At 49.5% G+C, this 27,509-nt stretch overlaps 1 protein-coding gene across 1 annotated transcript in view; it reads right to left on the bottom strand.

Moving 5' to 3' along the window:
* Positions 1 to 16,807, bottom strand: part of UBASH3B (ubiquitin associated and SH3 domain containing B) — a 54,533-nt gene extending 37,726 nt beyond the window's left edge. Inside the window, exon 1 of the mRNA XM_065738501.1 lies at positions 16,647 to 16,807. Coding sequence (XP_065594573.1) covers positions 16,647 to 16,807 — 161 coding nt within the window. The remainder of the gene's footprint in view (positions 1 to 16,646) is intronic.
* Positions 16,808 to 27,509: the final 10,702 nt, after the last annotated feature.

Here is a 27,509-nt window from a genome sequence, read left to right as displayed (position 1 = left end):
CAGGTTCATAAATGAAATGCTAGAAACTGTGCCTGGATTTCTCAAGAAAGACTGAAGAAGTGCATTATCTTGTTGAAAAGGAGTTTCCATATTACTCATCCTGCCCAGGCAGCACAGAACTGTTCCCAGCACTCCAGTTCCCTTTGCTTTCTTCAGCTCAGTGTTCAGAGGCCCAAGGAACGAGGCCAGCTGACCTTACAATTAGAAATGCTCTTCCCAATATTCTGCTGTAATTTGTCTTCGGTCATTTTCATGCATTATGAACTGTGCGAGGCAACCTTAATTGCATTCCCTTCTGACTGCTTAGGGAAGGACATTTTTCGCATGGAGGGAAGCCAGGGACCTCAGAGGTGGAGCACAGAGCTTTGGCAGCCACAGCATTGGAGCACATCCACTGCCGGGTACAGTATGGGGCTGCCAGTCCTACACACCAACTCTTCTGCCAGGTGTGACACTCTGGCAAGACCACATCACTCAACCAGCCAAGGTTTGATTCCTTCCCTTCATTTGTGGCAGCTTTTTCCTCTATTTCCATGCTTTATGAGTACCTGTACGTCCTTCAGCAGAACAAAGGCCTTGATGAGTTTTTCTTTGCTGCATACTGCAGGACGCAAGCTGGGATTTTTATAGGAACCCCAATGTGCGAGCTTAAATTCTGGTGTACACTATGGTGTATGAAGACCTGTGAGGATAAATCAAGCAGCTTCATCGGTATGTGCTAGGTCTAAGGCAGACCTCCCTGGAAAGACTGGCATTTTCAGAAGGAGATTTCTTACAAAATGGAGCAATTGCTCTTAGAACTGTGAACGTTTTTATGTCCAGTCAACAAAACCTCAGCAGTGAGGAGGCATGGATGCTGCAAGGTACACAGGTGGGCCTGAGAAAACCCTCCAGTGGCAAGAAACTCGCAACCCCCAAAGTTTGATCCAAGTCTGTATCATATGCAGGAGTTAAAAAGGAAAAGAAAGTACTTGTGTAAAACCAGGGAGAAATGTAAAGGCTAAAGGCTGCTCTAACCACCAAGTATCAACGTCAACTCCCACCCACCTCCCACACACAACCAGAAATAACTTTAAATAATTTATTTGTGCCTGTATTGCAGTTACATATTTAATGACTTAAAGGGAGAGTGCTCCACTTAGGAAGACATTGGGTTTTTCCATGATTTGAAGGTAAATGTTGCTCTTCTCTGAGAACTTCAGGTTAAGCTCTACACTGCCATCTCAGGCAGTCCCTACCCTCGATAACAGAGAGAAAGCCACGGCCTGAATGGGGTTAGTAGCTAAACTTAGAACACATCAGATTCAGTGGGAGAACAAGGAACAAGGCAATCCTCCCATCCTTCTCACTGAATGTTAGAAGCAAATGATCTTTCTCATCTCCCATCCGCTCCTTTTGTTTTCTACATTTTGTTTCAAGCCATCTTTAAAATTACACTGTGCCGGAATTGGCTTTTCATTGCTAATAATATCTCCAGGGACTCAAGGGGCAGAAAGGTAAGCAGGAACGTGGCAGTGGCAGGATGAAGGAAGGAAAGAAAAGTGAAGCATCTGCAGTAACATTTCATGTTGGAATTATCAGAGCTCATTAGAGATGAAAACATTATCTAAGCTCATTAGAGATGAAAACATCCAACTGAGTCATGTTCTCAATTTTAAAAATAATGGTAAATAGTTCATGTCACCGGCACTGCCTGTCCCTTCTGTACTGAGCATCACCTTGAGAGCCATCCCCTTGGTCCAGATGCTTGCAGGAAATTCAGATTTCACGCGCCAGGCATATCAGCAAAGCAGTACATTTGTGGAGATTAATTTGTGTATTATCACAGTGAGAAAACTGCTGAATGATTGTATGGGTTCTCAGTCTTTTTCATCTTGCAGAGGCCTCTCACTGTACAGGAGAGCTGCAGGACCAGGTCCTGACCTGCCTGCTTAAGCTCTACACTTAGACTGAGACTGTTCTGGAAGAATAGGTGCTGCTCTTGTTGGTAGACAGAGAAAATACTCTGTATATTGTGGCTATCCCCACGTGAACTTAATTCCCCCCTGGCTCTTGGGTCTGGGCACCATGGGATGCTTCAGGAGCCCTGCACTGCTGAGCTGGCCTGGAAATACCGGAGAACCACTTCCTGTGCTATTGATGGGGCGAGATGGATGGTTCTGCTAGCTCTGCATTCATCTCAACCCTGGAAGACTCAGCAAAGAGCAAGCAGCATGTGGCACGAGCATTTTGTTAACAGCTCATGATCTTTAAAGCACAGTTTTCCCCTGCTTAAATACACGGTACAGAAAAGCTAATTATAACCCCAAGGCTGACAATTACAGCTGATAAACACAAACCCCCAAACAAACCCAACAGCTACTCCTTTTCAAGGAGCTACAGAAATGCTCTTTTAATGGCACAATACCTGGACTTCTTGTTGGGTTTCTTTTCTGCAGATGCTTTCCTACAGCAAATCACTGCTTAGCGGGAAAGCAGAAAGCAAGAAGGCTGCCAAACCCTGGCAGCCGTCTGCACCTCAGGCATCTCGCTTTAATTTCCCTTCCTTGGTGGCAGATGGTAGCTTGGCAGAGGTGTTAAATCTGCTCATAACTAATAGGGTGCTGTTTCTTCAAACTCTCCATCTATTTCCACAGGAACAAACCATCAATTCTCACTCTAACGTGACACAGCCCAACAGCCAAGAAACTACGGTTTGACTGAAAATAATAATGAAAAGACCAAACCACCTACATCTCAAAGAAACCCCTGTTGAACAAACGATAACAGCCCTGCTTTGTTTACTTTACTTTCTCCCTTCTCAGGTATGGTTAGTTGAGGAGCTGAACCCGGAGTGCCGTCCCGCAGAGCTCCTCAGGCATGCTAGGATATGCAGGCTGAGATGCTGTGATTTCCTTCAGGCCTGGAGCTGTTTGTTCAAAGGATGAGATGCAAGCCCTGCCCTGACATGTGCAGCTTAAACAGAGAAGACAGAGAGAGGAGAACACACGGTCTCTGCAACGTCCTGGCATCAAAGGAGAGGTTGGGTGGCTTGCAGAGTCTGACTGTGGTTGAGGAGGCAGTAGTTACAAGCTGTCCAATCCTGGGTGCTCACAGGACTTCGAGCTTACCTCCAAAACAGAAGGGTGACCTGTTTTTGCTGAGGAGAATCACCAAAGATCACAGCAAAGCAGCTTTCAAATGCTGCTGAGCTTTGACCTGGCCCATGTTTAGATCATCCTCTGCCTTCCCAGGGCCAAGGGGAAATGTTTCAGCTTTAACTGCAGCATCTGGTACGCATTCGGTCGCGGAATAGAGGTTCATTCATACTGTGCAGGCAGGTTTCAGGCTTCACTGTCCAAGTGCTTCTGCCCAAACTCATCTGGGAAGTCCCTGTCCTGGTGGCCCTCAGCCTTTCAGCCTCTCCTACACGTTCTGCCCAGGCTCATGTTTTCCATGCAGACAAAACTCAGGGAAAGCCCTCTTGCAGTTCAAGTGAGGTTCTGAAGATGGGGGCTTTCCTTGAGCATGGCTTTTACAGCAAGCCCTGGTATGGGGCACCTGGGCTGAATGAATGGACCAGAGCCATAAGGAGAAATAAAAAGTTTCCCACTCACACAGCAGATACGGTAACTCACTTTTACAATGGAGAGGTGGTGGCCTTTGCACACAGGTCGAAGGAAATCTAATGGCAATGATCCTGGCAATTTCACAATTTGGCTTGTGTTCAAAATCCAGATTATGTTAACTTTGGGGCAGATTCTGAGGTCCTTCCAGTTTCTTGTTTGACCACACATAAGCTCATACGTGGGTACATTTTTTCCTGGATAATCTGCACAAAGAATAATGGGGCAGTCTTTGCTTCCAGCTATTCCTGCGTGCTATTCCCCCAAGCTCAATCATCCCTCTAACAATAAACTCAGCTGTGAATCAAAGGAATTAGGCACCAGGATCTGCTTGTAGCACACCCTTACAGGATTTTGTGAACTGGTTTATAATTCTGTTCATCCCAGAGCTGCTCAGAGAAGAAACACGTGCCTGCCTGGCCTGCTAACAGCTCACTCCTGGTTTTGCTCACAGATTTCTGGGTTTTAACTGACTGCTTTCATGGGATGCTTTTTTGCTTCCCAGTACGAGAAAACACAGCTTTAATAGCCACCAACATCCATTTGTGTGGACTCTTGTGGTAACTGACATCCTCAGAGTCTCTCAATTTCCTTCAAAAATCAATAAGATCAGACTTGTTCATGCTGTATTAGCTATGATTGGATTACAAGTCATAACTGTGCTCCCATTGATTTTTATGTGGCTTCGTGGCACTGTCTTTGAAACCTCTCCAAACGTGCTAGTGGCCTTGCTGTAGGGCTTGATGGGGTTATGGCAAGCAAGTCAACTACGTCTGTTGAAGTCTATGATCAAAACGTATCTGAAGTCTTTTCCAACCTTAATGACTCTATGACTCTAAGACCGTTTGTACTTGAAAAAATAAGCAAGTGAGCTGAGGTACTTTCAGGATAATGCATTGTAGAGTGGTGTAGGCCAAAGTGTAAACGGTTTAAGAAGATGAAATATGAATTAGGATTGCCTTAGTGATTGCCTTCAAGCATCTGGGGCCAAATGCAATGTTTGGCTCATTGAATCTCCGAGTCGCTGATGGGCATAGACTAGGAAAAGAAGTCATTAATGGCATATTAAGCCAGATGGACATTTCGTGTAATGGGCTGTGCAAGCTTGATACTTCTATTTATGTGCATGCATTAAAGGAAGGCCAAGCCGTTACTCCTTGCAGCATGGGAGAATGACTTCTCATATCACAGCAGGCCAGGGCTGGTCGCTGAGTGCAGGGTGATAACGGTGACAGAGCCCTGCTGGCTGCAGGGCCTGGGACTGCTCCTTTATCACTGCACAAATGCCATCAGAATTAAGCCCATTCATTTCCTGAAACCACTGGCTCACATCCTGTACGTGCTCAGCCATGCAGTGGTGTGCATCTTTTAGGTGAAACCACAGAAGCAGGCCTTGCAGGGCAGCGCGTACGCACTGCTGTCCCCAAAGCTGCATCTCCATGAGGGACTGAGGGTGGTGTGCTCAGAGCCCTCTGTAAGCTGTCCTGCCGACAACAGCCTGCTCTTAATCCAGGCCACGATTTACAAAGCACAAATGTAAGAGGCTGTGCAAACGCAAGATGTTGTTCAGCAGGCATCACCTTGCTGTGGATGTGGCCACACTTAGTCAGAGAAGCACGTCATGGGACAGGTTTGCACGTGCAGAGGTTGGACTCGCCCGTTACCCTGCAGCAGTCACAGCTCAGCTGCTGTAAGGCCCAGGCCACCCCCCCAGGTTCCTCTCTGAACCGACAAGCTCTCCTGGCTACTGCTGCTAATTCTTATGATTTGGTTTGTATTAGAGGGGAAAGGGAAAAAAAAAGAGAGAGAAAGAAAACCACACACTGACCACACACTGCTGCCTAATGTCAAGTGCACGTATCCTGTGTAGTTCATTGTATTTGTTGTAGGAGTGTGTGCTTGTGTATGTGTATGTAAATGTGTGCATATGTATGTATACATGTATAGTAGGTGTACGTGTAAGTAGGCATATTTCTTGCTATATATTTTTACTGCTTCTAGCCCTAAAAATCTAGGGGGTCTTCAGCATTATAGATTAATTGCACTTCAATTGATCTGCGGTTGGCTTAAGATGCTCTGAGTGAAGCAGAGAGCTTCGGAAGGGTTACAGAAATGGAAGAAGCCCTTCCCTTTCTTTTCCAGATTCAGAAATACCTCTGGTACAGGAAACAAAACAGTGAGCCGGGGTGGGGGGTGGGGGTTGAAGAGCAGTACCAGCACTAACATTTGCGTGGAGCAAGGGGCCTCTGTTTTCTAGATGCTTTGTGCTCCTGGTGTATCTTGTGAAGGTTATGGAAGTGATAAAAGGAGGAGTGCTCCAGGGTCTGCCTTGGTCTTTGAATGCATCATACATAGCAGGGGAGAGAAGGACATTAAAATTCTGACATTTCTTTTCACCTAAGGAAGGACAGTGAGTTCACTTGTCACCAGTGCACACTTCAGGAAGCAGGACTAACCCCAGAAACGGCCACTGACAGCAGATCCTCAGCTCCAGGTCTCTGACCTCTGCTTCCCATCTGCACTGTGCTCCCAGCACCCGGGGGGGCTGCACGGGGAGCAGCCACACTGTGAGCTGTCATGGCGTGGGAACTCGAGCTTCTGCAAAAGCAAAGATGCTCAGAAGGAAAACATACACACAACAGCCCCAGGAAAAGCTGCTGGTGAGGCATGCCTAGCACGCTCGGGAGGAAAGTCTTGCTGCAAGTTTGCACTAATTAATGCTAAGTGACCTTTGCAGGGTGAGAGGTCGCAATGGCCACATCTGTCTGCTCCCAGAGACAAACCTCTGCAGAAATGCCAGCTGGCACGGGAAGCTCAGGGGGCAAAAATGGCAGAGGTGAGTACTCAGTGTGACTCAGAACCCTTCTCAGGCAAAGCTGGGGTTGCTGGGGTGCTGTCTGAAGAGTATAACCAGAATTGGTACAGCTCGTTGCTTTCTGAAATGCAGAGGGTTGGATTTCCCACTGTCATTTGCTTTATGCAGCCATTTTAAGCAGATGCAAAGTAGGGGAAAATGCTGCTCTGACAGTCTGACCGCTCTGCTCAGCCTGCAGGGAGAGCAAAGCATTCCTGTACCTCTGTCCATCCCATCCACTGGGACCAACGGGATGTAAACATCTGCTTAGGGCTTTCTTGAATGGGAACCCAAGTGTCGTTCTCTGCATGTCTTAATAGAGCCCATTCAGCCTTCAGCACAGCAGAGTGACTGTCAGCCACCACTGCCAACACTGGCACGGCTCAGCCTGGAGTTCTGACCCGGTGCACTGTGCCAGGCTGATCACATTTCCTGGCTGAAGCTAGCTTATAGATTACTTGGCTATCACTAGCACATGAGTGAGGGAGGAAAATCGATGCTTACAATCCATTCAAAGTCTACTGAATCCAAGGGAATGATTCCTCTTCAAGTCAATACGCCCTGAATGAGGCAGGACAAAGGAGAGCTTTGACAGCAATTGATTTTTGAGGGAAAGGAGCTGTGCCTTTCGTGAGGTTGGAAAATGACTTGTTGCAAAGTAAAGGCAGAATCCACGCTGAGTCGGGGAAGCGACGGAGGCCGTGCAAAGGTTGCAGTGATGAGAGGCAGACCAGCTTCAGTCTCTAATGAAGGGAATTGAGAGGGGCTGTGCGTCATACACAGAAGTACTCTTCTGTGAGAAGTGAAACGGTGAGAGCTGATAATGAGAACGAAGAACTTCCTTTGATTATTGCTTCTCATGTCCTACAATGCAATCTACATCTTTAAAGAAAGCTCTTCGTTCAGGTGCAAGATCCCCTTGCCTCTGCATGGTTAGAAAATCATGAGCGCTGGTACTGAAAAAGAAAGGTTAAGCTGAATAGGTACAACGTGAGCCTCCTTCTTCCTAAGCTGTGTATGAATGCAGTGGAACACTGTGGGTACGGGGAGCTGATCTGAGCGGGCAGCAGGCAGGTGCTGAGATGGTGCCAGGAGAACTGCTGAGCCCCAGCAGGCACAGATGGGTGAGCCCTTCTGGAGCAGGAGCCCAATGGTGGCACCGCACATCCCGGAACAAACGGGATGCACACACAGCATTAAAATACCAAGAGGAAATGAAATTGGGGAGACGCCAGTCCGGATAGCCAAACTGAGCAGTTCTAAGGAGGGAATGGCAGTTAGCTATGGTAACAACAGCAAAGGAAGAGCAGCACAAATCCACCCTGTGCCACAGCATCCAAAACCAGAATTGCTGCACCACCCCTGAGCCAGCCATGCACTTGAGTACCTGGGTAATATCAGTTAAAACATCATAACACTCCTCCAGCAGTGGAAACAAATGTGCCCAGGGCTGCCTGGGTGCTGACAGGATGCTCCTGGAATTCACCACTTCTCATCCAGACCACCACTAACAACAGCAAATGAGCAAAAAAGAAGTAGTTTTGGGGAATTTTCATTCCAGCTGAAAACTTGTCTCTACTTTGACGCGTACCTTGAAGCAAAGGGACAATTATCTAGTCACAACACTCAGTGCCATTTGCATAATGTCAGTTAAATTGCTCAAATGCTTCAAATGCTTTTGTCACTAGAAAGATATTCCACAAATAAACCGACTGCATATCCCCAACACTCGAAACGAATGGGTTACAAGCAAAAGATAAAGCAGCATGCTACAGGAATTCCTCCCTTACCGTTACTTACACTCAACCTACAGAATCACAGCATTTCGTCTACTACTGAAATGAAATGTTGAGGGTCCTGCAAGACTTGGGGATATCTGCAGCAACACTGATAGAACATTCTGTAGGTTGAGAGCAGAGCAGTGATGCCTGGAATGGTATCCGACTGCCCCACAAGAGTATGTTTTTGTGTGATTTATGGCCTGATGGTGAATGCAGCTCACTGAAATCTGAACCCAGCACTGCAGAACTCTCCCTGTGTCCTCAGGCAGTACCTGATAATGCTTTCACATCTGGGGGTGTTCAGTTGGAGGACACACAGAGCACTAGTCAGCCATGGCTCTCCAAAGTGGACGCTGACTTCAGTGAATCCATTTTGGACCTCTGAGAAGGACTTGGCTTCCAGAGAGAGCAAAGCACTCAGGTTTCAAAGTTTTGGAAAATGTTTCTGTGAATCAGCTCTCATTTGCAAAAGGGAAAAAAAAAAAAACCCTGGAACCCAGCAATACAACTTTCTCCCAAGTGCTGCTGAGTAATGTTTTGTGGGCTTTTTTTTAATAGATGATCCGTGGGGAATCACGCCCTCCTAACAGTCCACATACAAACCCTGTGCTCTATCATGTTCCAACTCTCACCTTTATATTTCCAAACCTTAGTGTTTCTATCCCCAGGACCCTGTGAGACAGGGACTTACTGAACCAAAAGGATCCCAGAACACTCTTCCAAACGGTGTTCCACCAATCTGTGCCTTGGGCTCCTGCATTGGTGTAAAAGACGACTCATTTTTACTGCCCCTCTTCTCACTTCTGTATTCTGAGGCTGCCTTCTGTAAAAGATGCTCAAGATGAGCATCAGCAGCTCTGGGGCAGGAAGTGGTAGGAGTCAGAAAGACACACCGACCACAAAGAGGGTCTCCATGGGAAGTGAGTTCCTCTATCAGAAGGGGCATCTGATGTGGGACACTGGATGGTGAGATAGAGAATTAGTATAAATGCAGACATTTCCCTTGTCAAGTAGAAGATTTTACTTCAGGGAGAAGAAGGAAAATAGTACATGTGTGCATGCATGTGTTTGAGTTTCCCTTTCTGTACTGGCACTGTCTGTATCAAACCAGAGTGAGACCTAGAACAGCACGAGCTCTGCTGTGCCACCTCAGCTCAGTCTGTGTGATGGGGCTTTATGGGCACAGCCCAACTCATCCCCCGTAGCCCCACTACAGAAGTGAGATGCTCATAGGGGACAAACACCCACGATTTCTTTTTCTCCCAGCGGTCTCGATAGTGATTCTTCTTTACACGTGGGTCCCATGTGTTATCTGAAGGGTGTAAAGGCAGCATTTCCCTAAAGGAAGCTTTTGTAGGAATGGAAGTCAGGTTATGTCTGGGCGAGACCTGCAGTTGGTGTGTGTTAGCATCACTCCAACGAAGTCAATGGTGCTGGGCTGACTGATGCTACTGGAAGGCTTTGCCCTTTGGAATGTGAATGCATTTATGATGCAGCTCCTCTGTGGGAGCTTGAAGAGGCTGTGAAGGGAATATAAACGTATCTCATAAGGTGCAGCTGTAATTCACATTTATCTCAAGGCTTGCTTGTGTTGCCTGTGGACCGGAGTAAATACGAACATGATCCAATTCTTGTTTAGTTTGAGATTTCTTCGAACTGCACCTGGGAGAACTGACTGCAACTTATCCGTGGGTAATGCATTGTGATTTGACACTTGCTAAGAGTTGGCAGCCGCTCTCAGAAAGAAATATCGATTGCAAAGCATGAATTCAATACTGTGGTGGAACAAGGGAGCAGGACATCATTGACACCATTTAGTCTGCAGTTCTGGAGCACCCTTTGTCTTGAGTGGATGGCAAGCGTTCATTAAGGTGCCTTCTCTGGCATCAGGCAACTTGATGTATGGTCTCGTTTTCAATTTTGCTGTCTGTAGAATAGGAACAATGCTTGTTTCAGAGCAGCTCATAGCACTGGCATTCTTACACAGCTGTGAATGTCACCTGTCAGTCTAACTCGCTGTAACCAGGGACAGCAACCAGGAGTAACAGAGTTGGGGGCCATGCTGAGACCGGTGCCTGTCAGCAGGAGGTGAGGATGATGCTCTCCTCTTCCTCTCCCTGTGCTCCTCCCTGGCAACACGTGCTCTCTCCGACTCTCCCATCACTCACAGCTCCAGTGTGTAATTGCTTTCTTTCTGTTTGAATCAGAAAATGCTCAGGTCCTGAAGACACCTGTCCGGATATTGCCACATCTCCACACATAGCTCTGCTGGCTGTGCTCATCTTTGTTCCTTTGGGAATTCTTAGGGAGAAGGGAGGGCTGAGCTTCCTGGGGAGTGGAGGAGCAGTGGCTGTGGGTGAGCATCACTTGGATGCTTCCCATGAGTCGTGGGGAGGGACCTTAAAAAGCAGTTTTTGCAGCTGGGACATGTCAAGGCTTCAGGGAAATACCAGAGGAATGCATGGACGGGGCAGCACCTGTGTCTCATGAGCAATGAGAAGTAGTGCAAAACGTCTGAATAACTGTTTCTGGAGTTTGTCAGCAGTTCCGTTGCTCTGCCTTCAGCAGTTCCCTCAACCCATCCTATTATTTCTTGCAGTTCCTTTTTTTCCCTTCCAGTTTACACCTCTCTCTAAATTCAGCCCTTGTGCAGGCCCGGGCAGTGCAGGACATGGCAGGGACAGAATAATGCCCAGGGAAGCAGGGGCCTATTCTTTTCAGGTCTGTTTATACAGTGGTGAGTAAGACACAAGCACCATGGTGCACCCATTGTAATGCACAAAGCCTGCAGAGAGTCTTGGTGATGGAATCCAAAACGCTGTCAGCTGCTGAACTACAGCTCTTTTGATGACTCTGCTTGTTGAGGATAATTAGGCTGGTGCATTACAGACACACACACGGATGTCTCTATTCTTTCTGCTGTTGCAGAGCACACGCTGTGCATCCACTATGAGCACCAGCTAAACCTAGGGCAACATTTGCGAGTGCATGCAGGACTTGGGAGGCTGAGATTCACCATCAGTGGTGCCTTGAAAACCCAAAGCTCGGAGGAGCCAGCAGGGTTAGCAGCATTCAGAAGCATTCGATTTTGGTTTTGAAACTTTTGCTCAAAACCTCTCAGAGGATGAAATTTCCCCAATGTCTGTCAGTGTGTCCACGCAGCAGCTCCCTGGGGCTGCAAGCACCAGGAGGAAGGGTAAACTTCCAGAGGGCTTTACAAGGAAGCACCACAGAGTCCTGCAGGAACAGCCCGACCTGCTGCTGTCACCGGGACTCCCAAGGGAGGAATAATCAGCATTTGATGCAAACAGGGCTCCACTCAAATCTGCCCTCCCCCCCCCCGCCCCCCAATATCTCTGGGTCACCACAAAGGGAATTGCATCCTAAGGATGGAGTTATTAACATGATGGGTTTTGATCCTGTGAGGTGAAGGTGATTCTGGGCACTGTCCATGACCTGGGGACCTGGGCTGCACGTGCTGCAGCTCCTGTCCTCCCTTGGGCAGAGCTGGGTCGGGGGTGCAGTGCCATCACAGAGCCATGACAGCATGCAAAGTGTTTTGCTGTCACCAGGTCATTTTAATACCAAAACAAACAATGTACTGGAGGCCCAGGAAGGGGCAACTCTGTCTGAAGTTAGACAGCCCTGGGAAGCACAGCTCAGAAACTCAAGGAGAGCTGTCCTGTGGCTGAATTGCCACAGAACCAGCAACTCACTGCATACGGTGATGCTACTTAGATGTGAAGTCCCAGCAAAGCATGGTGGCTGACGGCACCTTAGAGTTCTTGTTGTAGAGTACATAACAGCCTGAATATTCTCATTCCTACAGCAGAGAGCTGCAACAAAGCCGATGAAAAAAATCCATATGCAGAGCAGGCACGGGACCTGGTCCCAAATGATATGTGTACTTGAGCCCTTCTCCTGCGCACCTTCCTGGCAGCTGCTAACTCCATTGCTCTGCCGTGTGCTGCAGACCTGTTGGATCCCTTCCAGCACAGATGTACAACTGTTCAGAGACCTCAGAGCTGACCTTAGGAGCTGCCAGACACGAATGAGAGCCCTTAATTGCTCAAACTGTTGCTTAAGTTACAGTGCAGAATCTCATCTGATAAACCCTGGCCTGGGGTTCCCAGCGACTCAGGATGGTTTCAGCAAGCACAAAGAGCAGGAGGGTGGCACCAGGGAAAGGAGGTCTCCTCTGAGCTGTCTTCCACTGTACGTGGTGTAAACAGGCCACAAATACTGCTTGTGAAGCATTTCCACTGCTCCCACGGCTGACCTGCAGCACTGCAAGGAGAAGCGCTGTGATTCAGCGCTGTGTGGCCCAGTGGCTCTTTCTGAATCCACTGCCCTGAAAGATGAGCACAGAGGGCATTGGAGAACATCTGCCTCAGCCCCTGGAGCAACAACGCCCGGATCTTCTGTCTGGAAGCTGAAGATTTCCTCCAGTGCTGTTAACAAACTTGGAAATGCACTTTCAGTGCAGCCTTTAAAGCAGTGTTTTTTCATGTATCAATCCACTTCATGTGCGATGGAGTTCCCCTCCATCCCTCGGGCTGACACAGGTCACTGTGGATCATGAAAATGCCAAGCCTGGGCTTAGCCAGGCCCCGTGTGATGCCTGCATTTTGGACTGACCCTTTGGGGTAAGACGAATTTCAGACAAGAGTGTTTGCAGAATAACACCCTGAAGGATCAGAAGGAACAGAAGCCACTTCAACATCCCAAGATTATCTGCAGCACTTGTTTGTGTGTGCAGTATTTTCCCAAATCCAGCACAAGTCCTGGAGGAGCGAGGGATTTCACAGCCGTTCTGCGCTGAAACACTGCTACGTTGCTAAGCCTGTTACTAGGCAAAACATGTTTTAGCAGCCTAGAAAACATTTTCAAAACACAGGCGAAGACATTACTGTTTGTAAACTGGACTTGAACTTCTTTTAGTTGAGAATAATGGAAAATAAATCAGACTGGCTCCAATCAGGTCCTGGGAAGATGACATCTCCATGCCTGTGGGTGCGGAGCTACACCCAGGTGATGTTCTGTGGGAGGGAGGAGGAAGGAAACGTGTAACACAGGGACGTGGTGAAGTTGTCTCCCTGGAAGCTGTGTCACATTCCTGGCTATGCCAGCTTTGTGAGGGGGAAGTGTTTGCAGTTATGCCCAGTGCCTTGGGTCCATCAGGAGCATGGCACCACGCTCTGAGCCGCAGTTATGGGCAGCCTGTCCATAGGAATGGCTGCAGTCCTTCGGGCTGAGATGATGGGAAGGAGCATCAGCTGGGCTCTGCAAAGCTGTGTCACTTGTGTCACAAACAGCACTTATCTCTTACGCTTATCACACAGAGCCTGGCAACCAGAACAGCATGAGGGCTGTAATTTCAGCATTCTGCTTGTGGATGGCGATTTACCTAGCTTGAGTAATGTCAGTGGCCGACACTTATCTTCATTTCCCCAGGTCTGGCTCTCTTCTGAAACAGCGTGTGGGGCTGTGGCTTGAATTCAGAACCACAAGCAACATTCTAAATGTTATGTGTTATATTCAAGCACATAGGTGCACACTAAGACACAGATTTCTACTCATACTAAATCTCTGACTTTCTGTTCCTGAGGATGGCTTGGAGGAGCTTCGACTGTGACATGAAACTCATACAACTAGTGCTGAGCTCCCAGCTTCTGGCAGCACTGACCTCTGCACCGTGCGGGACGGAGGATTTCAGCCTGCAGAAACAGCCCTCCATCTCTTACATTTTCCCATGTTCAGCATATACAGAGATAAGAAACATGCAATAGATTTTAATTATGTGTACAGGTGTGATAGTTTTAGTTGCTCCCCTGTGGTTTCAATAGGCTGTAAACTACATTGTGCCTCCCTTGTGCTTGCTCTCAGGACGGCTGTCAGCATGTATAAGGGGACTGTTGTGCAGCAATGGGACAAGCAGGCAGCCAGACCAGGTCTGTGGGTGCCACCATGGGCAGCAGACTCATAAAAAGGAGTGCAACACTGTGGGACTGTTGGGAAATGACAGCAGTGTGAAATCTCTTTCTAGAGGAAGATGATGTTGAGCTGGGGGTCTTGAGACACTGGGGATCTGGTGTGACCTTGGGTAGAATGTTTGTCTGAGTGCCCAAATTGCAAAATGGCAATGCTGACATCACCTCTGCCCTCCTTCCTGGTTTAAATCAGAAACTATTTGGGATCAGGACAGTCTCCTTTGTGACTAGACAGTACGTAATGTAATGGGCTAATTGCAAAATAAAAAAATAATGAACCTGTGCTGAGAGAAAAAGCCCAACAAACAGCTCTCACAGCGACAGCCAAAATGCTGACATAGTGCCATGGTTTCAGCAGCTGCCATCCAGAGGTGATGTCCCCGGTTTGCACAGCACCACAGCTCACAGCAGCTCAGCTGAACTGCAGCTGTTGCTGGGAAAGAGGAAAAGAGACGGACGGAGCAGGGAAACCTTGGGGTCTGTTTCTGACCTGTGGTAGGAAATACCTGAAATTGCTGGAATCGGAAGCTGAAGGTCAGGCAGTGTGGGTGCTGGGCCATGTGTCAGCACGCTCTCATTGCCAGGTGCCACCTGAGAGCAGCACTGATGCCATCTCCAGGTGGCTTGGACATCCCCTGGCCCAGCTCTGCCAAGCGGCCCAGGGAGGTGCCGGGAGCCCCAGTGCTGCTGGCAGTGATGGCCCTCAGTGTCACGCCTGGCAGACAAGTGTGACAGCTCGGAGCTCTGCTGACACAAGGCTTTGGAACAGATGGTTGCCCCTTCGCAGTGTCAGCCTGGCTTCTGACTGGCACCGAGCTGCAGCCCTGCTCCACCCAGCTCCCCATCACCCACTGCTACCCCGGCTTTGGGATGCAGAACAGGCAGGAGAACTTTGGGCCAAGTCTCACCAGGGCTCTCTGCTAAGGCTGCTTTGTCACAGCATCTCTGGGGGAGATGGTGTTTTTGCCTCCTTAGCAACTCGGCCACCTCCTGCGTTCACATGGCACAGTGATGTGGCAGGAGCTGGGAGGGCAGGTCCTGCTGCTGCACAGCCCATCTCACGCTTCTGAGCGCACCCTCTGTGGCAGAGCCAGGTTGTCTGCTGCTATTTCTGCTTTGCTACTTATGTGAGCTTCAGAGATGAATTACTCGCAGGATTTCCAGCAGGCTGGAACAGGGCACTGCGAGCTCCTTCAGATGGGGAAAGCAGACCTGTCCCAGCAGACAGGCACGTTGTCCAGCAGGACTTCTCCTGGGTTTAGTATCTGCACATTTTACCCCACTGCCTGGTGGCATTTACAACGAGTACTCCTTGCAGCTGGGGATGCTTTGCCCCCTCTCTGCTTTGCATTCTGATTTTAACCTTTCCTATCCCATACACGCGAAGCTTTGGTTTCATTTGTGTCAAACGTTGGAGTTTGCTCAGGCAGAAATATAAAGCATCCACACAGCTCCTCGGTACACGGCTCGGTGCAACCAGGGCTGCCAGCCAGCCGTGATGGCACTGTTGCACAGGTAACAGCCACTTTCATTCACACTCAGCCTGCTTCTCTCTCCAGCTACTGCACATCTGTTTTTCCCAACAAGCGCAGAGCATGAAGTCACCAGTTTCTTACTATCTTCATCTGCAGGCACTGCCAGCAAGTGCTGTATGTTGGTTTATGTACACGACTACAGATCGTGGACAGGAATAAGGACTGGAAGTAGGACAATGGAAAGCACACACGGGACTTCGTGGCTGTGCCAGTGGGTCCACAGCAGCCTGACATTTGTCCTTAGGTCTGCATGTGTGCACCTCTATGGAAAAACAACTGCAGAGGGATGTCTGAAAAAAACAGTGAGTTCTGACTGCCATCAGCAACAACAGGGAAACTTAAGCAGATCAAGGAAACGTCCAAATCCCCCCCCGGTCTCATTTCCATCCTAACGCACAGTTCCACTTTAGGAGTCACTATATTAAAGCCGAGAGACTCATTAAGCTATCATTAGGTCGCTGCCTCATTCATTTAAAGCACAAGCAGAATAATTAAGAGCGGGTGCATCGCTAAATCAGACGAGAACACGCCACCACTTCGCACTACTGACATCTCCAGCTCCTCTCCTTTCTTGTGCGCGTAACGCGCAGCACTCAGGCAGCGCTCGGAGCGAAGGAACGCGCCCCGCTTTCAGCCGGGGTGGGGACCGAAGCATCGCTCCGTGGCGACCCCGAGCGTGCAGCGGAGCCGCCCCCAGCGGAGCCCACCTGCGCCCGGGACCCTCCGCGGCCCCGCGGCTCCGCTCGGCCGCAGCATCCCCGCCCGGGCGGGCCCGGAGCGCTCCGGATGGGCGCAGCCCCCAGCCCGGCTCCGCAGCGCGGCGGGGAAGGACGAAACCCGGGGGTGACGGAGGGGGGGGAAGGGGCCGCGCGGAGACTTACGCCCTTGCTTTGGGGAAGCCCATTGACAGCAGGATCTCCAGCGACGAGCCGTGTTTGATGGTCCCCGCGCGGTGCTGCCGGTTCCGCCGGGGGATGACTTTGCTGTACAGCTCCTCTTTGGCAGCCATGGCGTGCGGTGCGGGCTGCCCGCGCTGGGCCATCACGCAGCCATCGCCGGCCGCGCAGGGCCATGCACACCGCAGCGCCCCGCCGGGGGCCGCGACCGGGGCAGGGCCGAGGGGCCGAGCCCTCCTCCGCGCCTCCGCTCCGCGCGGCCCCGGGGCCACACGTGCGCGCCCGGAGCTCCGGGAGTGCCCGCGCCGCGGCCCCGCGCAGCCCGCCCCCGCTCTTAAAGCCGCCGCCCGGCGCCGCGGGCTCCGCTCGGGGATGGGGGGTGGGGGGAAGGGGGAAGGGGGGGGAGGTACGCTGAGCGGCTGCGGGAGGAGCGCAGGCTGCCTGGCCGAAAGGGGGGAAGGTGCGCGCCACTGTTGCCTTATTTATTTCCGAGCTGTGCGCGATGCTGCCCCGAGGCAGCGCAGGGGGAGGTTGGGTGCTCTGCACAAGGACACGCGGAGCTCGGAGCTGTGGTGATGTGTGGCTGCGGGGCTCGGTGCCGCCGGATGAGCTGAGCTGCGGGAGCGCGGTGCTCCGAGATCTTGTTAGAGGCTACGGAGTTGCGCTCTGAATTTTCCACCTCCATCCCGGGTTTCTGCATCCTTCGCAGCTCTCTCCGGGCTGTCACACGCAGGAGGTGGCCTCGGAGTTGGGGGGCTTCATGCCTCCAGTGAAGAGTCATCCTCCTCCTCTTCCTCGTCTCACCTCTCCTTTGCCTTTCTCCCACATCCCCTCCTGCCCTGGCTCCTTATCTGAAGGCAGCCGTGTCCCTGCTGAGCACCCCGGGCAGGGGGAACAGCATATGAGCACAGCCCTGCACGTAAATAAAAACAGTGAAGAGGTCCTTCTTGAAAGTACAACAGTTTATGCTGAGGAAGGAAACAGTGCTGGCAATGACAAACCTATCCCTACCATTGCTGATCTGTTGCCATCAATTCAGCACCCTCTTTCCTGCTGTTATGCAGAGGTGGGGAACTGACCCAACCTTCACACCTCCCCAAAACCTTCCAGAATCCAATCAGTATCTGGGAATTCACACCAACAGAACCCTCACGGAGGAGAGGATTGCTGTGTTTTGCCTTAATTTGATGTGCCTCACTTGTGCATGCTTTTTTGCTCTGTCTGTATTACTCAGTCAGGAAGTAACACTAAAAATGCAATTTGTTATGGATTTGGCTTCCAGGGACTTTGCCCAGATGAGAATCCCTTTCCTCTGACTGTTCCAGATTCATCCATTCAATTAAGAAATCCGCATAACGCAGTGTTGAAATCCATAAGGTGTCAGTTCAGTGGCTGCAGACCTGCTTGGGAAGGGCTTTCAGGCCTGCTGCAACAGCCTCAGGTCTTTGCAACTTCCATGAGAGCCTCTGTGCTGGATCTAGGTGAGGCTTTTTGCATGAGAATGCATCCCTTGAAATGATGCTTCCTCTCTCTTTTTTTTTTTATGATGAAAGCTGTCTCAACAGGCAATTAGGAAAGAGGAAAGAAAAACAAGATGGAAAGCAAACAGAAAAAGCCGAACACCTGGAAAATTGTGTTTCAGTCCCCACATGAATGACAATCCCAGAGAAAAAATGGGTATAGGTGAAGATATTGTGGGTTTGTGACACTGGGGACACGCTCTTTGTATTAAGATGCTGTCAGACTTTCACACGAGGCCTTCCTGGTGTCTTTCACCTGGACGAACCCAGCACTTGGTGTGTGTGTGGAACTCGGTGCTGACCATCGTCCTGGTTTCAGTGCAGTACCTTGTGGGCACTGCTGCCTGGGCTCTGCTTGTAGGACTTCCTCTGTGAAACTCACACGTGGGCCCTTCACCTGCAGGAAGATGCGTTCTTGGCGGATGATTTACATCTCTTACTTCAGTGCTGGAAAAATAGGCAGCATTGTTTGGAAGGAGCATAGGAATACCATGCTGGACACTGAGTGGGAGTGCTGCTATGTGCTTCCGTAGGAAGAGATCAGGTCCTAAGGGATCTGAGCCTGATTTTGCTGTCCTTCCAGCATGATGCTACCTTCTCGTGAGCACATGGCGAAGGGTCCATTCCCCAGCAGTGGGAATACCCTGAAATAAACAGCACAACAGCAGGAAGCGGAGCAGAGGCTGTGCTTTCCTTCTCAGCTTCCCTCCGAGGAGCTCAGTGCCATCAGAGAGCCTTGGCCCAGGGCCGAGCTGCCAACCTCAGGAGGGAGAAACAGCAAGGGATGGCTGTGCCTTCCCCGTGCATGTTCCTGGAAGAGAAATACCCAGTGTAAGATGCACAGTGAAGGGCACAGCAAGATCACCGTGGCCCAGACTTCAGCCTGCTCTTGCAGTTATTTGCATGCTGAAGTCGTGTTACCCATGTGGGTCATCCCCATCTGCAGCTGCAGGAGGGTGACAGCCTCCCCCCTTATCTCTCTTTGACAATCCCCCCCCTCTGTGCTATCTGCCTGCACGTAGGAGTGGTGTCAGCCTTCAGGGCCGAGCATCTGAAAGCATTAAATAATTAAAAACTGAGTCTGCCCCAAGCACTTCTTCCCCTCTCATTTTGTCTCCGGAGTTCCCAAACGTCGAGAAACGGTGATTTATCACTGAGAAAAGTGAACAGCTGCCTTACCCTTGATTCAAAACAGCATGAAAACCGAGGCAAAGCTATTAGTCAGATTTCTGACCGAGCTGAGACGCTGCAGCAAACTTCAGCCCATTTCCTCTGCAGTTCGCAGTTGCTCTGCATCACTGCTGGTGACTGCTGGGCTTTGTGTCCCAGAGCGTGTGGGGAGCAACTGAGCTGTGCTGAGTTGCTGCTGGAAGCAGAAGGGCCACATTCCTGAGAGCAGCTCAGACTTAAAACCCAAAACACCTTTCCCCAGGTGTTCTGCCTGCTGGGGCTTTGCTAATGGAGCTGCGCATAGCTGCGGCTCTGTCCTGCGGGGATGGTTCCCTTGCTTTGCTAAGCATCTGTCTGCCTAGGGACTTGGGTGGGGGTGGAGGTGTGGGGATGTGTTGGGGGCCCAGAGGGGGTCCCAGCTCTTCTGGCTTCAGCAGAGAGCAGCTGGGCCTTCGGCCTGCAGGAGCCAAGCTGCCCACAGGGATTGCGGGATTGGCTTTTCCAGCTTGGATTTTCATCAAGTTTGGAGTGTATTTTCCTCATTACAATTAAATTTCCTCATTACAATTACATTTCCTCATTACAAATAAAATCCACTTTGATTTCACCACAATCCCTTCATTTGTGCATGGAGTTGTGGAGTAAAGCTGGACGGTGCAGTGAAAGTCAAGAGGCAAAGTGTCCTTGGGATGCTCACTTAGAGCAGAGGGCAGGGGTGACATGGAGCTCAGCTCGCCTCCCATCCCAGCCCTGTTCTCACTCAGAAGGTAAAATATCATGTATTTTAAAACACTCAGAGCTGGTTTTGGTTAGATCACAATGTGAACGTGAGGAAGGGCTCCCAGTCTGGGTGTGTTCCCCCTCAGCCCTGTGGTCCTGGGCAATGACAGTGCTGGGGGTGACAGCATCTTCCTTTGGCAGAAGGGAATTGCATGGGTTGCACAGGAGGGGCAGTGAGTGGCAAATTCGGAGTTTACCCATTGAGTTCTTCCATAGATAGCAAATGGTTGCGTGCAAATCACCCTTTTAATTCCTCCCTGAAGACTTGCAGCTGGGGAAGTGATGTATGGGGCTCCGTGCAAGGAGCCTGCAAGAGCTCTCCATTAGCACGGGTGGGATTTCAGAGGGACCTAAAGCCACTGGTGCACTGCTGTGGGGGTACACAGCACCCTGGGACAGCATGGTGAGCTCGTGGTCTGCCCTGTGCAGTCCTGCCCTCTGTTAATGGAAGAAACATTGAGCAAACAAAGGATTAATGTGCTCTGAGCATCTCACTCACCCGTGTGCAAGAAACATCTTGAACTATCTTATCAGTTGGATTTCATGTCTGTTTCTGCTACACTTGTATGAATGTAGTTTATTGCGGTGATTATTTACTTGCTTGGGTATAAGCCAGGAAATAAGGAGATACAATAGAAAGCTGCTGGGATTTCCCCAACTCCCACACACAGTAAAGTATGCTGATGTGCTGGAGGTTGTACAGAATCTGCAGCGTTTCTGAAAAGGCCTTTCTGTTTGACTCTTCTTTTGGTGTAATTATTAATTTGGTCGTGGTTTGCCTAACTGCATTCCTGTGTAATTAAAGGGGATTTTGTCAGATTACTTGGAGAAAAAAAAAAGTGTTTGTTTGATTTGGTATTGGCGAGGAAGGGGAGGGAGTGCTCATGATCACTTGAAATCTTCCTAATTCTAATTATCTGAAGAGAAATGAAGTTGGTGGGGGATGGCTGTGGTTCCTTTTCTCATTTTTCTTGTTATTTTTGGTTTTGAGCTTTCCCCTCTTCGGGCACTGCAGCAGCCTTTGAGCAGAGGGTGGGAGTGCATACAAACAAACATGGAAATGTCCCATCAGGTTCCACAAGGGTCACAGAAAGGGGAAAAAGAGAGTGATAAAGCAGGGATGGTGGGAATAAGGAGAATGTGAAGCAGGCATTTGTCATGCAGCCTTCAGAAACACTTAGGAACGTAAGAGAGCTGTTCTTAACGTCTCTGATAAGAATTTTATCTGGCAAACCACCCCTTAGTAGTGCACGTGTTCGTGTGACAGGATTGTTAGACATGTTCATGTTTGTCCACTACAGACACATTTCTGTGGTTTGAGAGGATCTTGAAGGTGTCATTTCAGTGCAAGCAAGCGGAATCCAACATCTTGCTTTGGCTGCAAGGGTTTGCAATCGGTTTCATACTTAAGTCTTCATTATGGGAATGGTTAAAAGGTAGTGGCTATTCTCTGTACATCAGATTCCACCCTTCGTGGCTCTGTGTGCAACTCCTTGCAGTCAGGAGCCTGATGCCTTCCTCCTCACATCACACCACAAGAAACATGCTGCCCTGTCAGCGCACTGCAGGTTTGTTTCTCCAGCTCTGCTAGTGGGAAGTAGCAGTGTTATCCTCCTTGTGTTTCTTGTTAGGATTCTGGGGGATAAACAAAACAATGCAGGCAAACTAGGGAAGAAAAGAGTTCCTGTTTGCAAATAGTTTCCCATCTGTTTCTCATTCTGTTTGACTCCAGGGAACATTTCTACACTGTATACATCTCATTTTAGTGAACATAAAGTCTGGACGAAGGCTTTGAGCTCCTTACCTCCAGACAGGATCCCTGGCTGCGAGTGGCTCCCAGCCCCAGGCACTGAGGATGGGTGCTGGTGCTGAAATCCTCTTTACAGTCAAAAAAATGACCCCCAAATTAACAAACTTTTGTTTTGATATTCCATCACGACGATGGAGAAGTGTTGTTGCAGTGTTCAAAGCACACTCTCAGAGCTCCTTGTCTCCATTAAACCTGGTGGGATCCTTAGCCACTGAATGCTGATTCCTATTCTTTTGCCTCTTTATGGGCATTGTGACAGGAGATATTAAACACTTGCATTTAGGCAAGGAAATGTATGGATAGCTGTGACTGTACTTCTGAAAAAACCACCTGTCCCAGTTGCAGTTAACTGAGGGCTTCATGGGAGTGTTTGCTTAAGTTGTTGGAGTCCGTGGCTGCCCAGATGCCTCGAGTCACTGGAAGGGCTGCCCTGAAGCTGCAGAAAGTCAGTGAGACCTTTCAGAGGTGCGGGCACCTGTGCAAGGGGAGGGGGAAAAGGCAGAGCCATGGGAAGACCCTCTCCTTTACAGCCAGGTGTGAGCACAGGCCTTTGGGCTGAGCATTGCTCATAGCAGGCTGCATTTTGGTGCTGCACTTCCCTCTGGTGTTCATTTTTTTCCTCGAGGCAGGAGCCCTGTTTCCATACTGGGAGTACAGCAGTAGGATGCTGGCCGGCTTGCATACCATATGGCAGAGGCCACAGGAAGAGAAGTTGCCCTGAGACAGCAACATTTTGTCTTCTGAAGCCAAAGCCCACGTGAGGACTGATTCCTCCCAGGAGGGCTGAGTTCCCCCCATCCTTTTGCACCGTGGAGCTGAACAGCCCATAGGCAGTAGTGCAGGGCCAGGGTTTGGTCCTGGAGCTTTAAGGCTGAAGCGTGCTTGCGTACTCCTGGCTTGTTGTAGGCAGGAGATGAAAGTGATGAGGGTTTCTATCAGCAGTTGTGTTCCAGCAGGTTTTTATAATTTTTTTTTTTTTACTTTAAAGAGCCATCATGTGGTAGCAAAAGCCCTGAAACCACAGAGTGCAGCAAACTGTTTCTCACCAGGATGAATAAGAGGGTCAGAGCTGCTCTGTCAGTGGGACTAATGCTCTTTGCTCAGAGGTTCACCTCAGCCCCACCAATATCCCTGTAGATGCCTTTCAAAAGGAGGAGCTACGGTGGCACACATGCTTTATTTCTGCTTTATTTCTGCTTTATTTCTGAATGATTTCACCGCACTCTGCACAATATTTGAGTGCTCCTTTGGCAGATCTGAGAAACCCAACAACTGAAACACACAGTTGCAGCAGATGGGGCGCACAAGATGAGGCATCCTCATAACACACACAGGCAGATGCCTGCCTTCCTCCTCAGCTCTGGATCCGACACCATAGGGAAGCAGAGAGGAAGTTTCCAGCAGGTCAGGAAGAGAGAGGTGATAGCCTCCAATGGTTTCTTTCCATCCGTCCATCCATCCATCCATCCATCCATCCATCCATCCATCCATCCATCCATCCATCCATCCATCCATCCATCCATCCATCCATCCTCCTTGAATGCCTGGTAGTTACTCATTACAAAACAATCAAAATCGCTCTGGAAACCACTCTGGTGGGGTTTGGTGCTCATCCTGTGAGAGGTGAATTCCAGACATAGCCGTGATTCCGAAGTGGAAGAAATGTGGCTCCTAGAGCAGTTATAAAGCAGTTTTGTCATGTCCTGTCTGCCCTGGGGTAGCACCCAAGCACTTGCCCTGCCCTTCTCCATGGTCACAGGGACCAGTGAAGCCCAGCAGTGAAAGCAGAGCCTGGACAGATCCGTTTTATGGAGGCAGAGCGTAGCTTTTTGCCCCATCTAGTGGGTACACGTTGTATTGAGTCTGGAGTCTGTGCTAATAGTTTAATTCCAACGTCCTGCTTACCTAATGCGTTCCCAGTCCCTGGTTTTAAGTTTGCCTCCTGGCTGTTTATGAGCAGTATTCGCATTAAAGCACATTAAACCCGGCTCTCTCAGTGATGGTGGAAGGGATTGTAACGTCTGCAGTATCACATCTGATCTCCAAATCCTTTTGTTGTGTTTTGTTTTTCCCACCACCATTACAGAACTGACATCCAAGTCTCGAAGGCTGTTTCCCATCTTTCACTGTCGCTGACTGCTGCCAAACTTCTCTGTGAGGCTCACAGTGGTCCTGAGCTCCAGAAAACCTCAGGCAGAGCCAGGCTGTGGCAGTGCCAGCATGTGCCATCTGCCAGGGGGGAGAATCCTTCTCAGACCTCTTTAGGGAGAAGAATATTTCTTGCAGGAAATGCTGTTATGCATTTAGCCACTGGGCCATAGCTCAGTTTGTGCTACCAACCTTCTGACTTGAGGACGAGAGGCTGAGGGTGCTGACTGCCAACAGGGGCTGGGGCTATAGGTAAGGACCCCAGAGGTAACATGAAGTGCAAGGCCAGGAGACCTCGCTGGGAGCAGAACTGGAGCTCCTGGTTCAGCTAACACTGGCTGCACTTTGTGAATGGGGCACGTTTCCTACCCAGCAGTGCTGCAGGCAGTTTGTCCTTCGCCCTTTGTCTCCTGATCACACCACGTGGGAATATTCCTACATTACAGAGACTGAGTCCTAATGTAATGCCTGTAAAACCTTGTTATAATTCTTGGATACAAAGGTAAGGAGGGAATTATTATTTGATTTACTCTAACGTGCTAAAACAGATCGTTTTCTTTCAGGCATGCTTTAAATCTGGGTAAGTGTTGAACATGATTCACCAGGAGGGTAGTGCAAGAAGGAGGGAGCTAGAGGGATGAGGACTTAGCATTATTAAGTGCAGTAACTCAGAATTTGTTCTGGTTATGTTAATCTTCCCTTGCTTCTTAAGTCATTGCCTCCTCACGATTAGAAAGCAGTAATTTGCTGACAATGACCCACGCTAAGGATGGCATTTTCAATCATTACCTAAAGGAACAGGGAACTGAAATAACAGCATTAGGTCTTTAGAGGATGAGAGGAATTTACACACAGGCCCTGGCCACGTCCTGCTTTTCCCTTCTCTGATCCTCTTCTCAATTTCCAGCTCCCCAAAAGCTGCCTTCTTGGGCATAAAACACTGAGTGTGTGACCAGAGTGCAGCCCATTCATTGCAGCAGTGCCATAAACCTTGTGCTGCAGACATCTTTCAGGTCCATATAGCAGACAGCAAGAGCAGGATGAAAGAGATGAGCAGGACAGAGTAAGAAGAGCCATGCTTTACAAGGACCCTTGCGAAGCAGCCTTGCAAAACTGCTCTCATGGACTGTGCAGTCCCCAGTGTGGAGAGGGGACACGTCTCCACTGCACTGCTGCACTCAGTGGGGCTGTTCCCATTTGTGAGTGTGGTTGGCTGCTCAGTGAGGGGGGACTCTGTCAGGTTTCCTATGTACCTTTGTGTACCACGTGGGGTTTGTGCATCTCTAGACATGTCATAGGAACTAAAACCCAGCTACCTTCCTGCACCGGAATTTTGGTTCTGTATGAGGATTGCTTAGCAGCAGCTGCTGGCTCTCTGCGTTTTTAGGATGTGTTTATAAACTGTTCACACGTGGGTGGAATTGCAAACCATCATCTACCGGAGAAGATTATAAACATCTAGGGTTGGCTGGAATTCAGGAATGACAGGTTGCTTAAAAAAGCTGGAGTTTTATCACTTTCTTCCTTCCAGGTGTGAGGCTGAGCCATGATTTTTAGCAGACCTTCCTAGGGAAACTGGACTTTCGGGCAGAGCAGCTGCTGACCCGACAGGGAAGGCTCTCATCTGCCATCTGGATGGTTCCAGTCTGAATCAGAAAAGAGATTCGAATCCAAGCGTGACGTTTTCCAAATAGGGGACTCAATCCCAAAGGCATTTGAATGGATAGGGCTCAGTGTCTTGCTGGGACTGTGATCCATGCTGACCCAACAGCCTTCACCATTTCTTTTTCCTTCTCACAAACTAGTGTATCTCAATGAAAGTTGAAATAAAAAATTCAGGCCAGCTGCAATAGCTACTGCCAACCACTAATTGCTTGCTAGTTTTGCTAGGGACACAGCTGCTAACAGCAAAATCCAGCAAGGGAACAGAGGCTTGACAGTTGATTTGCATCAAGCTGGAGCCAGGAAAAGTCATTTTGGATTTGTACCAATTCTCATATGTTGGTGGACAATGGGATTTAGGTCACTACAGATATCTGTGGGGATTCGCCAAGAATTTGGTGCATCTTTGTGTCCTGAGACATCCTTGTGAATCTGAGCCATCGCTTCCAGCAGTTGCAGGGAGCATGAAACCAGATAGCAAAGCAGCTCACAATAGTAATAACAAAGCCCTCTCAGTTTCATGGTCTGATAAAACATACAAGACTCGCGGGACCCCTCTGGTCAAAGTTCAGTTCCTCACATTTACAGTCAACTCAAGGACAGAGGTGCAGTCAGAGGGCTCCACGGAACATCTGGATCATTCCCCATCAGTTGCAGAATATCCAGTAACAAGCTGCAGAGCTGCAGTGGAGACATGGAAAGCCACAGTCATAAAATGCTGCGCAAAACAAAACCACCAGAGGAAAGCAGTGCTGTTGCAGGTGTCCTGAAGCCGTCTGTTATGGAATCAGAGAATGCTTTGGGTAGGAAGGGACCCTTAAAGGCTGTCTGGTCCCACTCCCTGCAGTGCACAGCTCACACACCCACAGCTCCATCAGTGCTCAGAGCCCTGTCCAAGCTGACCTCGGCTGTCTCCAAGGATTGATGATGTACACCCTAAATAAACTTCCCAGACTATCAGAGGAACTGGAGCATGCTCTGAGACAGAGGGTGAAGCAAACCTGGCCGAATATCCCTGACCTGTGAAGAAAACTCTTTCCTGGGCTGGAGAGCAGGGTGTCCTCGGGAGGCCTATGCCTTGTCTTTAGCTCTCCTTGAGTGCAAGTGCTTTGGAAATCCCATGTTGCTCAGCAGCCAGATTAGATGGTATACACGAGCAGAAATGATCTCCTGGCCTCTGCCTGGGAACACAAGCCAGATATCCCACATTTTGGATGCATATAACACAAGCAAACTGTCCACCTCTTGTCTGCGCAAGGACCTCTGCTGAAAGCCTGCAGACTTGAAGGAAACAGCAGAAACAGTGGAAAGGAAATGAATTCTCTGCCGCAGAGCACAGCAGATGGGTCACCTCTGCTGTGGGTCATTTCTCATATTTGTGGCCAGCGTGAAGCAGACTTACAACTGTCAGTGTGGAGTAACTGCAAAACTGTTGCACACAGCCTGAAATTTTTCTGTCACAAATGTTAGAGACTTTCATTCCCTCTGTCATCTGAGATGGGAGATCCACTGTAACAGGTTTTCTTGCAGTACATAAAAGCAATATGGTGTGTTCTCCGGGAGGTGGATGCAGATAGCTGGGGGAGCAGCGGGCACAGCAGCAGTGAGAGCTTCGGTTCTGGGCAGAGGGTGAGGGCTGCTTCTGGAAAGATCCAGCTGTAGGCACCTGGACAGGGCAGACCTCTGGGATTTATTCAAGGTCATGCAAGGAATGTAAGGCAGAGCCAGGGCCGGCATCCAGATCCACGACGCTCAGCG

This window comes from Cyrtonyx montezumae, unplaced genomic scaffold (genome assembly GCF_038088225.1).
Source record: "Cyrtonyx montezumae isolate F1298 unplaced genomic scaffold, pur_monq_1.0 scaffold_22, whole genome shotgun sequence".
NCBI classification, from domain to species: Eukaryota; Metazoa; Chordata; class Aves; order Galliformes; family Odontophoridae; genus Cyrtonyx; species Cyrtonyx montezumae.
Note: the sequence above shows the minus strand (reverse complement) of the source record. Positions and strands in the feature narration are given on the sequence as shown.